Raw genomic sequence first — 13,874 nt, forward strand, 5'->3', positions numbered from 1 at the left:
TGGGGGGGGGGGGGGAGGACCTTAGTTTAGTTAAGGCCTGTCTATGAGATTTTTGTCATAGTCGAGGAGGGTATCTCTGTAATTTCCCTACAATAATCATTATTTCTAAAAATAAATTATTATAATGATACTATAAAATTTACTGGCCTAAAAGAAAATAACCAATAAATGTCATTAGTAATATAATAAAAAAACCACTTCATCATGAATAAAAATAAAATTACTTTCAAATACATAATTAATAAAATATGAAAATTTTGAGACATTTAAAAAAATATGAAGAAGAATGATAAGTGAAAAAGTAGTATTTTGCAATGTATGTTTTACGAGAAAAGTTATGAAATATATGATCACCCTCAAAGTGTTACAAAATAGTAAAGATATGATACTACATTTTGTTATTTGTATTGCTCTCATTCTTCTTATTTCAATAAAAAATTTTAATAAACTATAAAGTATCATTCATTTATTTAATAATTATGAGGATCAACAATATTAACTTAAAATTTAACATATAATATTGTAAGATTTGTTACGCCAGTCCCATGCATTGAGCATCGAGTGTTCTTAGGGTGCACAGTCAGGTGATTATTGCGCAGGTCTTACAGAACTATGCCCCACACTTAAGTTCCGGGGCATTTTTCTAGAGCCCCGCGTTGAGGTGAGCGCCGAGGTGAGTCCAGCAAGTCCAGTAGGGTCTTTTATAACACCGATTTGTATTTTGGAGTACTCTGGTTGAACATTTGCCAATTGAATCCTCAAACTCAATTCATCTGAAACTTTTAAAGCCCTCCAATCACGCGTATAACTCACTCTCCCTTACATCAATGACATTTTACCTCCACATCACATATATTATTGTTATGTCATAATTATCTTCATAATTACTGATAAAAAATGTAAAATAAAAAGAAAAACTAATAAGTTTTCTATTTAATAAATAAATAAATAAGATGACCGTTTCCTCACCTTTCTTTCATCTCACCTCACCTTTCACAAACACCGTCAATACCATCTCCATACCCCTTATTCTTTTTTTCTTCATTTTCCTCAAACTAAAAGAGGGCTATATGACAACTCATTGATTTTCATTACACAAGATTGCCTTTGCTTGAGGTTCCCTTTATATTAACTCTTCACAAATATTTGTTTATTTTTGGGGTTGTGCGATGTTTAAAGCATATATGTTTGATCTTGTTGATAGGAAATGCTTTGTTTATCTTGTTGATAAGAAACGCTTTGCATTGAAAATATGGAGAAAATTTAGGAGACATAACTTTATTAGATGAAATTGGACAAATCTGCTAAAATAGTTTGGGAGCAATTTTAGGGTCATTGAAAAAGATTGAGAAAAAGAGCACGCATAGTCAAAAATAGAGCTAAACGTAGAAAATTATATTCTTATTTACTCTCCTCTCAATATATCTTCTCCGTCCATCACACAAACCACCACATGAAAACCACTAAAAACCCATAGCCACCAGAGCAAAAACCCCACCAAAAAGATCAACATTGATGGTCAATCCTCTTTCCACATCAAAAACCTTCATTGACACCGCCAAAACTAACTAAAACACCTAATCATTAAGGGAGGATCACTGGAAAAAATAGGGTGGAGATGTAGTGGAAGAAAAGGGAAGGTTCAAAACTTTTGTTTTTTCCTTTTCTCTTTTTTATTACTTAATTTTTTGAAAAACAAATTTGTTTCTTCCACTCACTTTTATAAGTGTGATGCCACAAGCTATAACTGAGTCAACAAAATTAATGCCAAATAAGCTCGATCAATGGTCAAATGATTTTAAAAGTCTCATTTTTATTGACCTTAAGAGTTCAATTTGCAAATGATTAAGTATAATTTTCTACAATACAAACTCATACGAGACAAGTGTCTATCATATCATTTTGCCTTAAATTAGGCTTGAACAGTATTATCATTTTGTCACAAAGAAGAGCTGATCGCTTGAAACTGGAGGGTTCATACACAAAAATATTGTCTTGAGTTCCACTCTTTTTTTAAAAATTGAAATTGACCTATTTTATTTCGATTTATACCTAGTGATGAAGAAGCAGACCCGCTAGATCTAGAAAAATGGTTTTGTTCTTTTGTCCCTCCTGTCTCCTTCCCTTCTTCATTATTTGGAGCTTTCTAAAATATAAAGTAACATAAGAAATATTTATTTTATTATTTTCTTTTAATTAGTATTATTCGTTGTTAACTATTCCTTTCAAACATGTCAAAAATATATTTGATATGTTTCTTTTTTCTTATCTGGAAGGCTTGTAGCATTTCATATTTAATATGTTTAACAGGTTTTTGTTTTGTCACTATGTTGATGACAACATGATATTGTTGCTTGTAAATTCCTCCTAAAAGAATTTTTTATGTGATATGTTAGAGAAAATATATTGGTGTTTGGTTTCACATTTTTCTTTAATCCTTTTTTTGTTGAATCATTGGACTTTCTTATTTGATGATAGAACAATTCAAGAATTACATAAAGCAATTACGAGAGGAAACAAGTGAGAGATTATTAAACGTTGCTTATCGACCTAATGGAACTCCAAATAAATGGTGGCTAGCATTTGCCAAGAGATCATTTCTTAGCTCGCGACCAGTTGTGCATGCAGAGGAGGATATAGAAATTAACACTTCTACCGAGGAATAACCATGTTTTCATCAAAGGATAATTATGTTCACTGTGAGAAAACATTCTTTGGAGCATTGATTTGTGTCACTTAAACTACAAGTGTAAATTTTGACACAGTCAGATATTTCACTTACTTGCCGAATTTCACATATGGTTTTCACTTATACATATGCAGTTTCATAATTGTTCTGTAATGACCCTTCTGTTTATTTTCTCTTTTGTCTAATATTTTCTATGTTTAGAGCTAGCCTGTTGTATCCCCAACTCATTTATGACTAATGGATAGTTTTTGTCTTTGGAATGTTATTTATGTGTTTAGGACAGTTTTCCTATTTTGGAGCTTTTGAAGATTAGATATTTGACTTCGGTCGCAACATCAAGCATACAGACTTTAGAGTTCAATAATGATTGTTACATTAACTCTAAAGTCCGATTATAGTCAAAGAATCTTTTACTCAAGTTCCAGGGCTTCTGGCTAGTTTTGAGCTTCCTTATGAATTTAAGCTAAAATGGGACTATGTGATGTGGGGACACTTTTTGTTTAAATGACCTTCGATAGAAGTATTGGTGGTACATTGACTTTGTAATGTCAATTTTTTTTGGATAACGTGGATAGTTTGCATCAACAGTGTCCAAAATGAATCCCGGCATCTAACGAACATTGGAGCTTTGCCTGGGTTTTGGCTTTGCTAGTGCTAACATTTTTTTCATCGCGGTCCTGACCCCTTATCTCCCAATAGGGATGAGTAATTTAATTTGTTCATTGTGATCATGACTCTTGGGCTTGCGATAGAAATTAACAATTTATTGGCCTTTTAAAGACTAGCCCCACTAATTTCAACCTAATCCTAATATCTTTTTCCTCCATTTTAAGACCTCCAGGGCTCAATTTTGAGTTCGAATTAGAAGGTCGGTACTCTCTGATATTCTGGTAAGTTTTCGTCAATTCTAATTTTAGATTCCTTTTAAAGTGTGTTCTTTAACGTTAACTTGTGGGTTTTAATTTTGATGGATTTAGCGGTTCGAATTGTGCCCAATTTTGGAGCACAAGTTCCTCAATATTTCAAGGACCTACTTATTGGTACAATTTCGCAATTTCATTAATGTGTTCCACTGGACTACTTTTGACATGATTTTGGACCTGAGATGTATGATAGCAATATGGGTATCATTGTTCTTATAGTGATTGATATGTTACAATATTGATTATGGTGTGGAATTTTTTAGACATGAAGAGTAATTGTGTAGCTCGTGGAAAGTCTAACATTGGAGTTTGGCTTCTTGATAGGCTAAAATTTACTTTTTAAAAACTGTTCTTTTTGTGATTATGCTTGGTTTAGGTTGCATCTGGGTTAGGATTTTATATCATGGTTTAAGAATTATTTACTTATGCCTATTTTCTTAAATCTTGTAAGGGCCTTAGACTAGTATTAATTAGAAAAATTTGTAGCTTAGGCTTGAAATTCCTTACATATGGCTTAGCTTGGTATTGTTGGCCTCTTCGTAGATGATGTTTGAGACTTTAAAATAATAAGGTAATCTAGGTTCTCTATATTGTGTTTTTCATGATCCTTTAGCTAATATAATTGTTCCTTGTTGTAAATTATCATGGTTTTGTACCCTTCGCTAGTGCGAGACCATGGTTTGCTTTCCTATTGTGGGAATTTACCTTGAATAGACCGGTAAACTTGACATTGATCCTTAACTTTTACTAGGCTACGTAAAATTAGTGGCTTGTTCTAGCTGTACGTTAACATTAGTTCTACTGAGTTTACTTTACCAGTACCTTCAGGTAAAGTTTGAGATCCTTGAGTTACTTTTCCAGTAGTTGATTTTTATAATCTCCTTCTATTTCTTGAGTAGTGGTGATCATATTTTTTTGTTGCGTATGTAATAATCAGCTACAAACCTTATAATTCAATGTGTAGGTGGTCGTTATCAATATAAAATCCGACAAGGAGTTTGGATTGAATCCTACAAGGAATGTTAGGAAAAGATTCACCTTAGCAAGACTTTTATATGTTTGATTAATTTATTTAGTCACAAAAGTAAATTCGAGAAATTTATATTATTTATTAGAAGGTAATTAATTATTCGTTAAAAATAAGCTTAGAACATGGAAATCAACATTTGATTAAGAAGTAACGCTTCATCATTGTTCAAATTATGCCCAGTCTTGGGGCACAAGTTCCTTGGGCTATTTGAGAACTTGCAATATAGTCAATTTTGTGATTACGTGCATACGTCCTACCATGGTACTTTTGGGTCATTTTTGCATTTTTGAATTCGTATGTAACAATCAGCTCTGTAATAATCAGCTGGAATGGTAGGGAAACAATTATTTTTGTTGCATATGTAATAATCAGTTACAAACCTTATAATTCAATGTGTAGGGGTCGTTATCAATATAAAATCCGACAAGGAGTTTGGGTTGAATCCCACAAGGAATGGTATGGAAAGATTCACCTTAGCAAGACTTTTATATGTTTGATTAATTGATTTAGTCATAGATAAATTCGATAAATTTAGATTATTAATTAAGTGGTAATTAATTATTTGTTAAAAATAAGCTTAGAACATGGAAATTCAATATTTGATTAAGCAATAACGCCTCATCATTGTTCAAATTATGCCCAGTTTTTGGGCACAAGTTCCTTGAGCTATTTGAGATGTTGCAATATAGTCAATTTTGTGATTACGTGCATAAGTCCAACCATGGTATTTTTTGGTCGTTTTTGCATTTTTGAATTCCTTTATTGATATGGGTATCATTTTTCTTGCTTTCTTCCTCGTCATATTTTTTATTGTGAAGCATCTTTGAGAGTCCTTTCATGTAATGAATTCAAGATCATTTTTGTGTGTATGCCTCTTGTGAAGTATTTATAGCTTTCCTATTGTTACCACAAGTTATTTATGACTTACTGGGACTAAAAGTTCGGTGACATGTTCATTCATCCAGTTTTATGTGAGTTTTAGAGCTTCTAAACCTTCAATGGTCATTTTTCGTCAAAAGTTTAGGAAGATGATCTCACAATCAAATTTTGACGATTCCATCAGCTCCGAAAGCGTCATTTTAGGCTAGCAGGATAGTGAGCATGACTTCCAAGGCTTTCAGTATGAGTCTATGTTGTTAGGAATTTTAATATTCATGGTGAGGCCTAAGTTTTACTTTATTTTACATTCTGAGTAAAAATGATTGGATATGAATTTTGTCAGTGTGGTTATCTTTGGAATGTTGAGTTCTCTCTAGAATGACCTCTCATTTATGTCCAGAGGCTTTCGACCTAATTTTGAGACTCCTCATGGATTTTTGCTTCAATATAAATTAGGTGTGGGACCCACATTTTGTTGAAACAACCTCTTTTGGGGAATTTTAATTGTTCCATTGAGTTTAAAATACCAAATACGATGGGGGTAACATAGTTCATTTTCACCTATGGGGTACCAAACAAATCCTGGGTACCCCATTAAAGATTGGAGGACTTGCACTTTGTTGTCAGCTGAGGCAGCCTCACGTTCGTGCACATGGCCCCACAATAGCGAGCAGTTGGTGCCCAGTCATGTGCATTTGTCGAGGATTATTGTGTTTGCAAACAACCAATTGGCCTTATGTTTGCGTGCGGGCTGTTGATCGCAGCCAGTCATAGGGTGTGGCGTCGCATTTGTGAGAGGCTGCTTTGCATTCACGCATGGCCACCTTACAGTCATGAATGCCACCAACTTGTCCTCCATATTTAGGCTGATTCGTGATCAGCCTTGGCACCAGTTGGTATTTTAGTGAATTCTCCTCCATTTGAATTCTGATTTTAGTGATTCAAAGTCCCACACACTCTTAATTTCAAGGGAAACATGGTGTCTTAATGTAATTGTGTTGTTGAAATTCCATTTGAGGTAATTTTGTTGTTTAAGCTTCTTCCCCTTCTCTTTTAAATTTGTGATTTCATTGTGTGTTGTTGTATCCATCATTTTAGGCTCGAATTGTGTCCAATTTTGTGATACATGTTCAAGGTAAATCTTTTGGAGGAGTCCATTACAAAATTTCTGGCATGGGTCCCACCATTTTTGTATGACTCTAAAATTGGTCCGTCTCTATTTTGGGTTATTTTACTGTCTCTGTGACCGTATTGACGTTGTAATCCTATTCTTGAATGAAATGGAAGTGTTAAGAGGTTGTTATGAAGGAAACCTTTCTGGCATTATGATTTAGAGTGTGTGAGGTTGGCCAACAACTAGGCTATGACTTTCTTTCTAACATTAAGAATAAAGATATTAATCCCTGATGAATAATGTGAATTGGGAGAAGGTACCTAGTCATTCATGTTTTTCTTCTTAGAAACCATGATTTAGGGTTGATTACTACCGTTTTTAGGCTAGTACCATGACTACCTGGGGTTTTATGTGTTGTTTCCACATGTTATGTTATGTACTTATTTTGCGACGCATTTCATAAAACATGTTTGGCCTTAGACTAGGATATATTAGGGTTGCCTTAGACTTGTGAACCTTGTGACTTTGGTATGTCTCCGATGTCGCTCAGATAAATAAGGTCCTTGTACACTGAAATAACAAACGTGGGTCTGATAGTGTTGGCATTAATTAAGGAATATGTAAATCTTCTTATCCCTTTTGTTTTCTGTTCCTACTTTTGTGACTCTGATATGTTATCAGAGATTATGTGCTTTCTCAGGATTGAAGTACCTCATGCATGGAGCCTTTTCTGAAATCTTTGGGAGTGGATGTGATCAATGGTGTCTTGGATCCTACTTGAGATATTCTTCAAAATTGATATGCCCTCGAGTTAGTATTACTAGATGGGTGGTCTGCGCCGCTAGGGGTGAATTTTTGGGTGGGCAATCTAAATATCAGAGATCCTTACGGAATTGATACACCTCTGAATCACTCTTGTTAGCTCCGCGGCTTAGCCCCTGCGAGTGGGTTGTCCAACTGGGCGGCCTAGGTTGATAGTCACTCTTGCTTGCTGGGTTGGGAGTTTACTTTATCTTCATTACTTGGGCAGGGAGATCGTGTGATTTTCTTTAATTCGGATATGGGTTACTCTTTTGTCCTGTAGACTTAGCTTTTCAATGTGCATGTCGAGCTTATGTGGTCTTGTTCGAGTTCTATTCAAACATGTGCACACATTTACCTTTTAGGTCTTTAGGGTTCATTTAGGCTTATTTTAGATGTACATAGATCTAATTTCGGTATACTTGTGTGACTTATTTTCATATCCGCTTTGACCTCTATTAGTGTCTACATTTTTCCTTATTGAGTTCTTTTTACCCTTTTTGTTCCGTCTACCTGTGATTTCTACTCACTACCTTGTCTTGGTACTTATGCTATACTGTGCATCTTCTTGTGATGGATGTCTTAGTACCAACCAAAAGTAGTGATTGTTCATGACATCTTTCGTAGATTGTGAATACCAGTGACGAGGGTAAACTCTAGGCATCCTCGATCATCCTGTCTCATTTTCTATATATGTTAGCTTGTGTTTTTCCTTTTAGATGGCTTGTTGTAGTCCACTTTAGGGACATGTATTTATGTTGTTAGACTTGTTTGTACTAGTGACTTCCATGTCTATGAGTGTATCTATTGCATACAGTTTTTGATTTGCTTTGTGTTACTGTCTTTTCTTAGCCAAAGTGTTTCAATATCTCCTCTTTGGGAACATTCATCCTCAAATGAGATTCTAAATATCATAAGGAAGATAAAAAGTCAAACCTAACTATCCAACATGCATGAAATCACATAAATGCACATTTCCGAGGTTGTTACATCAACTTTAAGCGAAAACATATTCAAAACATCATTTGATAATATCTTTATGCAACTCATACTCAAATGCACATAAACATGAAGAAATCAATCAACTAACTCATTTTCTTAAGAAAAATCAAAGTTTTTAATGTACATGCATAAATGAGGAAATAATGGGAATATCTAAGCCCAAGCTGTAGCAGGGAAGAAGGGAAACAAATGAGGATAACGAGACAACATAGAATCCTGGCCTCACAAGTAGAACTTCAACTAACTTATTCCTCCATAGAACCTTTAAACCTCTTTGTTTCTCAACTTCTTAACTTGCCCGTCTGAAATGTCAACCAGAACTTCCTCATAAGAGAGATTCTCCTTGACTACCAAACCTTATAGGGGAACTGTAACACTTGAAAAATTAAACCTAAATAAAATTGCAAGACTTACCTGAACCAATGAACCACGGTACGATTCAGGGGGCCCAGACTTCAGACCACGGGCACCTTCACAGTCTGTGGTGTTGATGGCGGTCCATGATTGCCCTCATGAAGACTAACCAGTAGGCCCTCCTAGACTAATCATCAGACCCTTAAGCCTTAAGTGAGGACCACGAGGACCTCCAAAGTCCATGGTCCTCCTTACGGCCCGTAGTGGAGTCCATGAAGGCCAGCCAGTTGACCCCTAGCTCTGAGCCTCCACACCTCATCCCAAGTGAAGACCACGGGGACCTTAACGGTCTGTAGTCCTCCACACGGGCTGTGGTAGGGTCTCATGGAGATGACCCTAAAAACCCCAGATCTTGGACCAAAGACCACGACCCACTTCATGGTCTGTGGTCCCTTTCACAGTCAGTGGAAGTGACCATGGTAAACCCCTTCTGTAGCTTAAGTCATGGACCTTTTGGAATTTTCCTATTTTGTTGGATCCTTAAACTACATCGTTTTAACCCTCAATTACGTGATTTTGGATAGTTTTAGCGTAGAAACATAACTAGAACTTAACTAAGACAGATCTTTCATCAAAAAATAGAAATTTAGAACGCTAGAGAGGAGAAAGAGGCAACAAAACCCCAATGCAGGAATTCTGCAATATCCCATCAATTCTAGCCCCAAAACCGAAAGATTTCTCCATGGATTCATCACAAGGTATGTGAGATTTCACTAGTGGGTTCCTGTCGCCCATGAGGTCTCTAGATATCGGTCAGATTCTTGATTCCCTATCATCATGTAGACCCAGGATTTCTAGAACTTCAACAAATTATCATCAATTAGTTATTCACATGTTTCAAATCAAATTATTAATGTTATTACTTCATTGCTTGCATGAATTTCAGAACCCTAGGTATGCATTTCTTTAGTTCTTGAATTATACATGCTAGATAAGATATTCTAGTATTTCAGATATACATTACTCAGTCGGAAATGTGTCATTATTAGTATACTAATGTGCATTCCTGGTTTGCATGTCTGTTTTGAGCTATCTAGTATATTACAGAAATTCGGTCATAATGTATTAGTCATTTAATTTATTGGAAGTAGTATAATACCGAGTTGGACTAGGGTTAGTCACCCATATAGTCCAAAAACTAGGATCCACATAGGTTGTAAGTCCCCTATGTGGGCATTAGTTTAGTGATCATGCCAGCATGCCTCTTCATCTTTGGGCGGGTGTATTGGGTCCTCACGATAGGGAGTATACATCGGACTCCACATTTAGCTCATGTGGTTTTAGTATTGTTATTAGTAGCTCCTACAGTCAGTCATACTAATTGCATTGTCCACACATCAGTTAAGTCAGTATTTAGTCTCAACATGTTATCGTTTGGTTATTGCATTCAGTTATTTTAGTATTCAGTATCTATATCGTGTTCATATTATACTTTTGCTTTATTGCTTGTTTAGTTATATGTTTATTTCAACTTTACTCTATCCTGCATCCTTAGTACCTTCCAAGTAGTGGCGCATACTCTTTGCTACGTCTTCTCGTGATGTAGGTTCATGTTCTCAGCATCCACATCACGCTTAGATCGGTTCCCAATCTCCAGTTCAACAACATTAGTGGTGAGTCCTCATCCTTCGAGGACAATGATCATGTTATCTTACAGTTCTTTTTAGTCTTTTAGTTTTCCATTTTTCTAGACTTAGCTAGGGCATGTCCATACATTTTTAGTTAGTTAGAGGCTATTTTAAGACATATTTAGATTCAACTTAGTATTTTGAGTTTGATATTTCTTTGTATTAAACTCTAAAACTTGATAAATCCAATTTAGTACATAGGTATTCCCCAACAATTTCAGATTTACTTTATGATTAACTTCCTCATTAGTTATCATTACACTCAGTAGCTCATGTCATGCCAGTAGAGTTAGCTTGGGGTCACTTTTGCGTGTCTGTGTCCAGGGGGTGGCCTTGGGGCTTCACAAACTTGGTATACGAGCTCTAGGTTTAAGTGTCATAGGATGTCTGAAAAGCGCTACTAGGAAAAGTCCTTTTTATGGGTGTGCTGTGCGCACCACATCTAATGAGAGGGATGCTGCAAATTTTTTTAGGAAAAATCGTCATTTTGTTGTTACTCTTATCATGCGTAAGTCATGATCTCATTCCATTCTAACTTGACATTATATATTTTAGATCATGCCTCCATGTAGAGCTAACGCTAGGAATGCAAGTGCCAGGAATACAAATGCAGCTCCTCAGGCCTCAGCCCAAGAAGTCTCGAATGCAGAATTTTGGAGCACTATTCAAATATTGTCTAAGAGTGTGGCAAACCAGAACAATCGACGGGTTCAAGATCTGGTACATTCTAATGTTGGGTCAACTGCAGCTAGAGTGTGAGATTTTGTTACAATGAATCCGCCAGAGTTCTTAGGATCGCAGATTTGTGAGGATCCTAAAACTTCAATGATAAGGTTAAGAATATCTTTGAAGTGATGCAGGTAACTAGGAATGGTCAGGTTCAGCTAGATTCTTACCAATTTAAGGATGTGGCTTATATTTGGTATACTAAGTGGAAAGAGCGCAGAATTTACCGATGCGGCTCGTATTAGTTGGGATTGCTTTAGTGAAACTTCTCCGTACAAGTTCTTCCCAAGGGAGCTAAAGGAGGGAAAATCTTATGAATTTATGACTTTAAAGAAAAAGAAACATGACAGTCCAAAAGTATGGGCTCAAGTTTATCCAACTCTCCAGGTATGCTCCTCATATGGTTGCTGATTCTAGGGCTCAGATGAATAAGTTTCTATATGGAGTATCAAACTTTGTTAAAACAGAATATAAGAACGCTATGTTGGTGGAAAACATGAATATCTTTAGGCTCATGACTAATGCTTAGCAAGTTTAGGGTGATAAGCTAAGGGAACATACTAGGTTGAACAAGAAGGCTAGAACTGGAAATTATGAGTATTCTTAACATAAATTGGATGGTGGAAATTGCTCGTAGGGTTTGCAGATATTTCAACTCCAGCACCTTCATCAGGTAGTGTTCCATCCTCCAAGTTCAGACAAGATCAAAAAGGTAGGGCATCAATTTCTAAGTCTCAAGGAAGTGTTTACGATACTGAAACCTTCCTAAATTTCCCTCAGTGTGGTAAGAACAATCTAGTGAGTGCCTTCCAGGAAAAGAAAGAATTCTTTGGATGTGGTCAATCTTTTTACATGTTGACAGATTGGGCTTTTAAACAGGGTTAAAGAGGTAGAAATGGTAGAGCTTAGTCCACAACTTCAGCAGCACCAGCAAGTCACCCAACTCAGTAGGGTAACTCATTCGGTTAGGTAGACAATGTCAAAATAAGGTCTATGCTCTTTAGGATCGCCAGTATCTGGAAGATGTTGTCACCGGTATTATGCTTTGTCAGACCCAAGGGCTACTATCTTCTTTATAACTTCTTATATAGCAACAATGATTGATGTTAGTCCAGAAAATCTCTCAAAACCTTTCTCAGTCTCTAGTACAGTCTGTAACCCAGTTATATCTAGACGGGTATACAAAAATTGCCTTGTTACATTCTCCTAGAAAGTCACCTCAGCAGATCTTGTAGATCTAGAAATGGTAAAATTCAATGTCAATCTAGGTATGTATTTGTTAATTTCTGTTATGCTGGAGTAGATTGTAGATTTAGGTTTCTTCATTTTCAGTTTCTTGATGAACAAATCATAGAATGGAAGGCTGCTAGCTTAGCGCCTCTGGGTAGACTCATTTCTTACATTAAGACCGGAAAATTGATTTATAGGGTTATCTTTTTCATTGATTTCAGGTTAAGTATTAAAGCTCCAAAACCCCAACTCTTTAGTCTGTTCCAGTGGTTAATGAGTTTCCATAAGTGTTTCCAAAAAATCTTCCTAGAGACCCTCTCAAAAGGAAAATTGACTTTGAAATTGATATGCTTCTAGATACCCAACATATTTCAATTCCTTTTTATAGAATGGCTCCAGTAGATCTTAAGGAATTGAAAGAGCAATTGAAAGCCTTCTAGATAAGGTCTTTATTAGACTTGGTATTTCTCCATAGGGTTTACAAGTATTGTTTATGAAGAAGAAATATGATTCTCTGAGGATTTGCAATGAATATAGAAAGTTGAACAAGGTCAAAATCAAGAATAAGTATCCCTTCCCTAGGATTGATGACTTGATTGACCAATTTCAGGGTGCTAGTCATTTCTCAAATATAGACCTCAAATCGGGTTATCATCATCTCAAAGTAAGAGATCCTGACATTCTGAAAACAACCTTTAGAACTCGGTATGGTCTTGTAGTAATGTTTTTGACTAACAATTTATCCTATGACTTTCATGGATTTGATGAATAGAGTGTTGAAGCAGTATTTTGACTTGTTCGTTATCATCTATATTGATGGTATTCTCATTTACTATGGGAATGAGGAAGAACATGCAATTCATTTAGGAGTTCTTCTGGAAACTCTCAAAGATCACCAATTATTTTCCAAATTTAACTAGTATGATTTTTTGTTACGGTCAATAGCTTTCCTTGGGAATATAGTATCCACCAAACGGATCCGAGTGGATTCCTAGAAAATAGAAGCAGTAAAGAAATAGATCAAACCTACCTCTCCTACATATATCAGAAGTTTCTTGGGTCTAGAGGGTTATTAGAGAAGGATCATGGAAGGATTTTCATCTATAGCTCTCCATTGATTAAGTTCACTAAGAAAAAGGTTAATTTTCACCGGTCAAATGATTGTAAGAACAACTTAATAGAACTAAAGGCTAGGTTGACACAACAACTCCAGTTTTGACTCTACTAGAGGGTTTAGACGGTTATGTGATTTATTATGATGCATCTAGAGTGGGTAGCGAGGTAAGGTTATAGCTTATGCTTCTAGACATATTAAAATCCATGAGAAGAACTATTCGACTTATCACCTTGAGCTTGCAGTAGTGATGTTTGCACTAAAGATTTGGAGACACTACTTGTATGGTGTTCATGTAGATGTGTTAAGAGACCATAAAATCCT

The 13,874-nt window shown here is 35.8% G+C and overlaps 1 protein-coding gene across 1 annotated transcript in view; it reads left to right on the plus strand.

The window, feature by feature from the left end:
- The window catches only part of LOC107010765 (actin-related protein 2/3 complex subunit 3-like), a 22,713-nt gene extending 19,759 nt beyond the window's left edge, over positions 1-2,954 (plus strand). Inside the window, exon 4 of the mRNA XM_027914513.1 lies at positions 2,479-2,954. Within this exon, the coding sequence (XP_027770314.1) occupies positions 2,479-2,666 (188 nt within the window). The 3' untranslated portion in view covers positions 2,667-2,954. The remainder of the gene's footprint in view (positions 1-2,478) is intronic.
- The last annotated feature ends 10,920 nt before the right edge of the window (positions 2,955-13,874 follow it).

This window comes from Solanum pennellii, chromosome 2 (assembly GCF_001406875.1).
Source record: "Solanum pennellii chromosome 2, SPENNV200".
In the NCBI taxonomy this organism is placed as follows: Eukaryota; Viridiplantae; Streptophyta; class Magnoliopsida; order Solanales; family Solanaceae; genus Solanum; species Solanum pennellii.